The sequence below is a fragment of the Struthio camelus genome, chromosome 25 (genome assembly GCF_040807025.1).
Source record: "Struthio camelus isolate bStrCam1 chromosome 25, bStrCam1.hap1, whole genome shotgun sequence".
Taxonomy (NCBI): domain Eukaryota; kingdom Metazoa; phylum Chordata; class Aves; order Struthioniformes; family Struthionidae; genus Struthio; species Struthio camelus.
The window spans coordinates 6,583,026-6,592,113 of record NC_090966.1 but is presented as its reverse complement, the minus strand read 5'-3'; the positions used below and the strand labels follow the sequence as shown (position 1 = coordinate 6,592,113).

The 9,088-nt window shown below is 74.0% G+C and overlaps 1 protein-coding gene across 2 annotated transcripts; it reads right to left on the bottom strand.

The window, feature by feature from the left end:
- Positions 1–691: 691 nt before the first annotated feature.
- On the bottom strand, positions 692–7,732 carry PPP1R1B (protein phosphatase 1 regulatory inhibitor subunit 1B). Of its 2 annotated transcripts, XM_068919434.1 has the most exons (9): positions 7,441–7,732; positions 6,213–6,366; positions 5,576–5,636; positions 4,438–4,460; positions 3,195–3,270; positions 2,948–3,082; positions 1,248–1,316; positions 1,039–1,164; positions 692–940 (listed from the first exon to the last, which is right to left on the bottom strand). In XM_068919434.1, exons 1-9 carry the CDS (start codon positions 7,578–7,580, stop codon positions 870–872), a joined length of 855 nt encoding a protein of 284 aa, XP_068775535.1. In that variant the 5' UTR covers positions 7,581–7,732; the 3' UTR covers positions 692–869. The 2 variants fall into 2 exon arrangements, with proteins under 2 accessions (XP_068775535.1, XP_068775536.1); XM_068919435.1 differs by lacking the exon at positions 7,441–7,732 and having other exon boundaries at positions 6,213–6,855.
- Positions 7,733–9,088: the final 1,356 nt, after the last annotated feature.

Sequence of the window (9,088 nt, the reverse complement as noted above, 5' to 3'; positions counted from 1 at the left end):
TGTGGGGCTGGGAGAGACCATTCCCCACCGCGGGGGGGGGTGATGTGGGTCTGGGGGAAACCATGCCCACGGGGGAGGATGTGGGGCTGGGAGAGACCATTCCCCACCGCGGGGGGGGGTGATGTGGGTCTGGGGGAAACCATGCCCACGGGGGAGGATGTGGGGCCGGGAGAGACCATTCCCCACCGCGGGGGGGGGTCATGTGGGTCTGGGGGAAACCATGCCCACGGGGGAGGATGTGGGGCTGGGAGAGACCATTTCTCAAAGGGAGGGGAGGAATGTGGGGCAGAGACAGACCATTCCCTGCTGGGGGGGGCGATATGGGGCCGGGAGAGACCATTCCCCACCGGGGCGGGGGGGGAGGGCTGATGCATGAGTCCCACCCCACAACCTGCTGCCCCACACGTGCCCCGCTGTCAGCCCGGAGGTGTGGGTCCTGCCCCACCGCCCCCCTGTCCCCCCACCCGCTACCCCCAGACGTGTGGGTCCTGCCCCACCGCCCCCCCGTCCCCCCACCCGCTACCCCCAGACGTGTGGGTCCTGCCCCACCGCCCCCCCGTCCCCCCACCCGCTACCCCCAGACGTGTGGGTCCACCCCCCAACCCCTATCCCCAGCTCTCACCCCCCCCCACCCCGGCCCGGACGCCTGGGCCCCATGGCCCCCCCCCCCAACCCCAACAGCAGCCCAGCCTCTCTGTACAGCGGTTTATTTCGGGGGGCGAGGCGGGGGGCCGGGCGCGGGGAGCGGCCCATGCACACGCACACACACACACGGAGCCGGGCGAAGCGGGGTGACGGCGGCGGCGGCGGCGGCGGGACGGGCCGGGACGGGCCGGGCCGGCCGGGCCCTCCCGGGACCCCCGTGGCGGCTAGCTGGTGCCCAGGGGCGAATGGCGCTCGGGGCGCGACGGCGCCGGGGCCGAGCCGACGGGCCTGCGCTCTGCGGGCGGACAGACGGGCGGACGGCCTCAGCGGGTCGGCGGACGGACGGACGGACGCGGCCTACCCCGCGGGCCGCCCCCCCCGCCAGCCCCGTACCGCCGCCGCCGCCGTCGTCGTCGTCCTCGCTGCCTTCGGCGTCCTCGGGGATCTCCGACACCGTCAGCGACTTCAGGTCGCGGCCGCGCTCCTCCGCGCCGCCGGCGAAGGACACTTTCTGCCCGCCTGGTGGGCGCGGAGGCCCCGTGGGCGCCGGCACGGCCCCCGCCGGCCCCCCACCGGCCCCGCGTCCCCCCCACCGCTTTTACCTTTCCGCTTGTGCGCCTTGGAGCCGCCGGGGAAGAGCCGCGGCTCGGCCCTGGCCTGGCTGCCGGGGCCTTGGCGGGCGGCAGCGGCGACCAGCCGGGGCGAGGAGGGGGAGGAAGGAGGCACGCTTGGCCCCGACCGGCCCCGCTTCCCCCTCCGCCGAACGGACACGTCCTGGGGTTGGGGGGGTGCCCCCCCCCACCCCCACCCTGGGGCTCCAGCAGCCCATCCTTGTGGCCTCTGGGCTGCGGCAGCCCCCATGCCCGTGTCCCCATGTCCCCCGAGATCCAGCAGCCCGTCCCTGTGGCCTCTGGGCTGTGGCAGCCCCCGTCCCCATGTCCCCAGGTGCCCCCAGGCTCTGGCAGCCCATCCCCGTGGCCTCTGGGCTGCAGCAGCCCCTGTCCCCGTGTCCCCGCGTCGTCCCCCCCAGGCTCTGGCAGCCCGTCCCCGTGGCCTCTGGGCTGTGGCAGCCCCCATTCCCGTGTCCCCATGCCCCATGTCCCCCCGGGCTCCAGCAGCCCCCATCCCCGTGTCCCCACGTCCCCCCCCCCAGGCTCTGGCAGCCCCCATCCCTCTGTCCCCACATCCCCCAGGATCCAGCAGCCCATCCCCATGGCCTCCGGGCTGTGTCAGCCCCCTTCCCTTGTCCCCACGTTCCCCCAGGATCCAGCAGCCCCCGTCCCCGTGTCCCCACGTCCCCCGGGCTCCGGCAGCCGTGTCCCCATGTCCCCACGTCCCCCGGGACTCCGGCGGCCCCCATCCCTCTGTCCCCACGTCCCCCGGGCGCCGGCAGCCCCCATCCCCATTTCCCCACGTCCCCCGGGCTCCGGTGGCCCCCGTCCCCATGTCCCCGGGGCTCCGACGGCCCCCGTCCCCGTGTCCCCACGTCCCCGGGGCTCTGGTGGCCCCCATTCCCATGTCCCCATGTCCCCGGGACTCTGGCAGCCCCCGTCCCCATGTCCCCATGTCCCCCAGGCTCCAGTGGCCCCCGTCCCCGTGTCCCCACGTCCCCCGGGCTCCGGCAGCCCCCGTCCCCATTTCCCCACGTCCCCGGGACTCCAGCGGCCCCCGTCCCCATGTCCCCACGTCCCCCAGGCTCCGGCAGCCCCCGTCCCCATGTCCCCACGTCCCCCAGGCTCCAGTGGCCCCCATCCCCATGTCCCCATGTCCCCCGGGATCTGGCAGCCCCCGTCCCCATGTCCCCACGTCTCCCGGGCTTCGGCGGCCCCCGTCCCCGTGTCCCCACGTCCCCCGGGCTCCGGCAGCCCCCGTCCCCATGTCCCCACGTCCCCGGGACTCCAGCGGCCCCCGTCCCCATGTCCCCACGTCCCCCGGGCTCCGGTGGCCCCCGTCCCCATGTCCCCACGTCCCCCGGGATCCGGCAGCCCCCGTCCCCATGTCCCCACGTCCCCCGGGCTTCGGCGGCCCCCGTCCCCGTGTCCCCACGTCCCCCGGGCTCCAGCAGCCCCTGTCCCCATGTCCCCGGGGCTCCGGCAGCCCCCGTCCCCATGTCCCCACGTCCCCGGGGCTCCGGCAGCCCCCGTCCCCGTGTCCCCACGTCCCCCGGGATCCGGTGGCCCCCATCCCCATGTCCCCACGTCCCCCGGGATCCGGCAGCCCCCGTCCCCGTGTCCCCACGTCCCCCGGGATCCGGCAGCCCCCGTCCCCATGTCCCCGGGACTCCGGCAGCCGTCGCTCTCACCAGGCTCGAGGGCGCAGTCGGGGTCGCAGGCGCGGGCCGGCTCGTGCTCGCCGTCGTCGGCCTCGCCGTCGGAGCTGTCGCGGTCGCCGCCGGCCAGGCCGCTCTCCAGGTGCGACTGCACGATGCGCTGCACGGCTGCGGCGCCGGCCACCGTCAGGGCGCAGCCCGCCTGCCTCAGTTTCCCCACCTGCGCAATGGGCTCGGCCCCCCGGCCCCGGCTCGCGGGCGCCGGCGCGGCGGACGGTACCTTTGAGCGAGGGCGGCGTGTAGGCACACGGGTTGGTCCTCTTTGGTTTAAGCAGGCAGCCCTCGCCGGCGGCTCGCTGTGGGGAGCGTGCGGCGGTGGGGCCGGGTCCCCGGCGTCCCCCCGCGCTGGGGGCGGCCGCGGGCCCGGCTCTGCCACGGGATGGGGACGCTGGGATTGGGACCCCGGGACGGTGCCCTGGGATGGGGATGCTGGGATGAGCCCTTCCAGGATGGGGACGCTAGTATGGGGACCCCAGGTGATGGGGACCCTGGGATGAGGAAGCCACACTGGGGACCCAGCCTTGAGGACACCATGAGGGCGTCCCCACCATGGGGACCCTGCGATGGGGACCAAGCCTTGGGGACGTTGCGAGCACGTCCCCACCATGGGGACCCTGCGATGGGGACCAAGCCTTGGGGACGCTGCGAGCACGTCCCCACCATGGGGACCCTGCGATGGGGAGCAAGCCTTGGGGACACCGTGAGCACGTCCCCACCATGGAGACCCTGCGATGGGGACCAAGCCTTGGGGACGCTGCGAGCACGTCACCACCATGGGGACCCTGCGATGGGGACCAAGCCTTGGGGACGCTGCGAGCACGTCCCCACCATGGGGACCCTGCGATGGGGACCAAGCCTTGGGGACGCTGCGAGCACGTCCCCACCATGGGGACCCTGCAATGGGGACTGAGCTTTGGGGATGCTCTGAGGACGTCCCCGCCATGGGGACCCTGCGATGGGGACTGAGCCTTGGGGATGCCGTGAGCACGTCCCCACCACGGGGACCCTGCGATGGGGACCAAGCCTTGGGGACGCTGCGAGCATGTCCCCACCATGGGGACCCTGCGATGGGGACCAAGCCTTGGGGACGCTGTGAGCACGTCCCCACCATGGGGACCCTGCGATGGGGACTGAGCTTTGGGGATGCTCTGAGGACGTCCCTGCCATGGGGACCCTGCGATGGGGACTGAGCCTTGGGGACGCCGTGAGCGTGTCCCCACCATGGGGACCCAGCCTTGGGGACGCAGTGAGCACGTCCCCACCACGGGGACCCTGCGATGGGGACCCCTGGGGCTGGGGCCGGTTTGGGGCCCGGGAGGTGAGGTGGGTCCCCGCATCCTGAGGTGGGTTTGCACCATCGCCAAATCCCACCGCCTGGCCTCGCTCCTCGTCCCCGTCCCCACGGTGCCAGCGCTGCCCGATAAGCATTGGCACTGCGGCCGCGCCGCCCCGGCGCCGCTCACCTGGTAGGGCAGGGACTCCTCCTCTGCGGGCCACCGCGCCGGGCCGGAGGGAGAGCCGGTCAGCGGGACGGGGCAGGCGGGGCCCTGAGGGCACCCACGGCCACCCACGGGCACCCTGGCACCCGCCGGTGCCGAGACGGAGCCGGGCAGCCCGGCCCCAGGGATTTACCCCACCTCCAGGGAGCTGCCACCGCGTCCCGTCCCTGCTGGGACCTCCTGCCCCTGCCACCACGTCCCCTCCCCGCCACCGCGTCCCGTCCCTGCTGGGACCTCCTGTCCCTGCCACCGCGTGCCCTCCCCGCTGCTGCGTCCCGTCCCTGCTGGGACCTCCTGTCCCTGCCACCGCGTCCCCTCCCCGCCACCGCGTCCCGTCCCTGCTGGGACCTCCTGTCCCTGCCACCGCGTGCCCTCCCCGCTGCTGCGTCCCGTCCCTGCTGGGACCTCCTGTCCCTGCCACCGCGTCCCCTCCCCGCCGCTGCGTCCCGTCCCTGCTGGGACCTCCTGTCCTTGCCACCGTGTCCCCTCCCCGCCACCATGTCCAGTCCGTGCTGGGACCTCCTGTCCCTGCCACCGCGTCCCCTCCCCGCTGCTGCGTCCCATCCCTGCTGGGACCTCCTGTCCCTGCCACTGCGTCCCCTCCCCGCCACCATGTCCAGTCCCTGCTGGGACCTCCTGTCCCTGCCACCGCGTCCCCTCCCCGCCACCATGTCCAGTCCCTGCTGGGACCTCCTGTCCCTGCCACCGCGTCCCATCCTGGCCAAAGCATCCGCTCCCCGCCACTGTGTCCTGTCCCCACCACGTGTCCCTTCCCTGCTACCATGTCCCATCCCTGCCACTGTGTCCCATCCCTGCTGCGACCTCCCCTTCCCACCACCGCATCCCGTCCCTGCCACCACCTCCCGTATGTGACACTGATTCCCATCCCTGCCACCGCATCCCGTCCCTGCCACTGCACCCCGTATGTGACATCCAATCCCATCCCCGCCACCACGTCCCGTCCCTGCCATTGTGTCCCACGTGTGACACCGAATCCCATCCCCGTCACCATGTCCCACCCCAGCATCGAGTCCCGTCCCCAGCATGTCCCCTGCCGCCGTGTCCCACCCCAGCACGTCCCTGCAGGGCGCCGGCCACTCACCTGGGGACGAGTGCTCGGAGAGCTGGAAGAGCATGGCCGGCGTGGGCCTCCGCCGGCGGATCTGCGCCAGCCGGGTGTCACCGCGGGGCCGGGGCCGGGGCCAGGGCACGGCCGCCCCTGCCCTCGCCGGCCGCCGCGTGCGTTGCACGCGTGTGCGTTGCACGCGCGTGTGTGTGTGCAGGTGTGTGCGTGTGCACGCGTGTGCGGGGTCCGGGCCAGTGCCACCGAAAGGCGCAGTGCCCCGGCGGGAGGCCGTGCCCGGCCCCGCGGGACCCCGGCCCCCCCCGTCACCCGTGGGCAGCCGTGTCCCGGCGACGTCCCCCGGGCAGGGCAGAGGCACCGTGCCCCCGTCCTGCCCTGTCCCCTCTGCCCCATCCCTTCCCCTCCGTCCCCCTTCCTGTCCCCTCCTGTCCCTCTGTCCCGTCCTTTCCCCGCACACCTCCCCTTTGCCGTGGCACCGCGGCTCGCACGGGGACCTTGGAGCGCTCTTGTCCCGTCCCCGTCTGTCCCCGTCCCATCCCACCCCACCGGCCAGCCCAGTCCCCTCTGTCCCCTGTGCCGTCCCTCCTGTCCCCACCGTCCCCCTTGCGCTGCGTGGCGGGGCCGCCCCGACGGCCGCCCCGACGGCCGCCCTCACCAGCTCCACGGCGCGCGGGTCCAGCTGGCTGGGGGGCGCCGGCACCGAGAACTGGATCTTCTTGCGGTCCTTGGGGTCCATGGCGGGGCCGGCTGCTGCCCGCCGGAGTTCGGCAGCGCCCGCGCTCGGCACGGCCGCGACTGAGCGCAGCCAGCTGGGGAAGGCAGAGCCGCCGAGGAGGAGGAGGAGGAGGAGGAAGGAGAGGGAGGGAGGACACGTCTCCTACCAGCGCGCTGAATTATTCATCCCGCGGGCAGGGGGGCCGAGGCCTCGGCTAATGAGCCCTCGGGGAGCTGATTGGGGGGGGGGGTTCAAACGAGCCCGCCGGGGCCCCGATTAACCCCTTCCCCGCCGGGCGGGCGGGTGCCCCCACGGCGCGCGGCACGGCCGGCGGGACGCGGGGCGCTCGGCCGCCTCCGTGCCTCGGTTTCCCCGGCAGAGCCCGCCGGGGCAGGCTGGGGTGAAGCAGCCCGTTTCGGGTCCCGTCCAGGCGGTCCGCGACGGTGCGTGGGACCCTCTCGCCCAGGAGACCCCCCCCCTCCCCAGGCTGTTTGGGGGCCCTCGAGCTCCCCGTCCTGCCCCGCGCGACAGGCACGAAGCTCCTCCGGGGCCAGCCCAGAGCCGGGGCCGCTGTCGGCCGGGCCATCCCGCCCGCGCGGGGACACAGGGGACATTCGTGGGGACAGACCTGCGGGCACAGGGCCCCCGGGGGGTCCCGCTGCCTCGGGGCTGCCGGTGCCCACGGGGCGCCCCGGAGGCGGGGGGCCGGGCGGCTGCCCCCCGGCCGCGGCCAGCTGCCCCGGCGCTCGCTCAGCTCGCTGCGGTTTTCCCCGTGGCAAACGCCACCAGGAGCAAACTAGCGTGGCGGAGAAGGGAGCGGGAGGGCGGGGAGCGACCCCCCCGGCGGCGGCCGCGCGGCTCCGCCAGAGCCTCCTCCAGCCTCGCTCGGCAAACTTTGCCGGCTCGGGCAGAGCCGCGGGAGCGGAGGGCGAGCGCCCGCCCCGTCCTGGCGCCGCGCCGGCAGCGGGAGGAAGCCAGACCCTGCCCCATGTCCCCCCGCACGGTTGTCCCGGCCGGCGGGGACCCCGACTCCGGCGGTGTCGTTAGGCCTCCAGAAGCCGGCTCTAACGAGGAGACGGAGGCCGGCGCCAGCCCCCGGATCTGCAGGTGCTTCAAACGGCCGCCGGTGGCCCTGTGCCAGCAGCGGCGGCTCCAGCAAAATATTTACCTGAGTGGCACCGTGCCACCGGCCAGCCTCCCGCCCGCTTGGCCCGGCAGGGCAAAGCACGGCGAAGCACGGCTCTGCACGGCTCTGCACGGCTGCACACGGCAAAACACGGCTGCACACGGCAAAGCATGGCTCTGCATGGCAAAGCACAGCTGTGCACGGCAAAACACGGCTGCACACGGCAAAGCACGGCTCTGCACAGCAAAGCACGGCTGCACATGGCACTGCACGGCGAAGCACAGCTCTGTATGGCAAAGCACGGCTCTGCACGGCAGAGCATGGCACTGTGCGGCTGTGCGTGGCCGTGCACAGCCAAGCACCACTGTGCACGGCAAAGCACGGCACTGCACGGCAAAGCACGGCACTGCACGGCAAAGCACGGCTCTGCGCGGCTCTGCACGGCTGCACGTGGCAGAGCACGGCACTGCGCGGCCTCTGCACGGCAGAGCACAGGAAAGCCGGCTGTGCACGGCAGAGCACAGCTCCACGGGCCGTGCACGGCTGTGCACGGCAGAGCACAGCTCTACGCGGCTCCGCACGGCTCCGCACAGCTCCACGGGCCGTGCACGGCTCTGCACGGCCCCACGCAGCGACGCAGGCCCTGGGGCGTGCCGGAGGCTGCACGGGGAGCCCCCGTCCTCGAGGGCCACCCGGGGAGCGGGGGGTCCCGGCAGGCGCAGGGGGGTCCCGGCCCCATCCCCGGGGTTGTTATGGCAACAGGTTCCCGGGCTGGTTTGCGCTGCCGTGCACCTTTCTCTGCTTCTCGTGACGGCGGCAGGCGAGGGGGTGGCCGCGGCCCCCTCCCCGCGCTGCGGCAGCCCTGCAGCCCCCGCAGCCTCCCGCCTGCAGCTCCCCCGGGAGCCACCGCTGCCTCGCACGGCCCACACAGCACCCACAGCCGGACGCGGCACCTGGCGCCCCACTGGACCCTGTGTCCCATCATGGCACAGGCAGACGCCCCCGAGCCCCCTCCCCGGCACACACCCGTTGCACACGTGTTGCACGTTGCACCCCTTTGCACCAGCATGTTGCACGCGTGTGCTGAACAGCAGCCGTGCACAGGGCCAGGTCACCGCAGCCTGCCATGCCCCCGGTCGGGCCGAGCCCGCTGCGGGCCCCGCGTGCAGCCGGGCTGCGCTGCGCGTGCGGGGGCAGAGGCGCCCGTGCCCGGGCCCGTGCCGCGGGGGCTGCAGCGCTGCGCGGCAGCCAATCCTCCTGCAGAGAGAGTAAAAATAGCAGCGCGGTTCGGGGGAGCAGCGCTCACCGCCTCGCCCCCCGCCAGCGAGCGCCGCCCGGAGCTGCGAGCCTGCTCCCCGCCGCCGGAGAGAGGACGGGGCCTCCGGGCCGGGCGCCGCGGGCACAGGGCAGTGCGGGGACTGGGCACCATGGGGATGGGGTGGCGCAAGGACAGGGTACCACGGGGACAGGGCACCGCGGCAACAGGACATTGTGGGAACGGGGCACTGCAGCGATGTTGCATCATGGGGCCAGGGCACCAGGGGGACAAAGCACCGTGGGGATGGGGCATCACAGGGACGGGGCACCATGGGAATGGGGCATCATGGGGTCAGGGTACCGTGGTGATGGGGCATTGTGAGAACAGGGTACCACGGGGTCAGGGCACCGGGGGGATGCGGCATCACGGGGA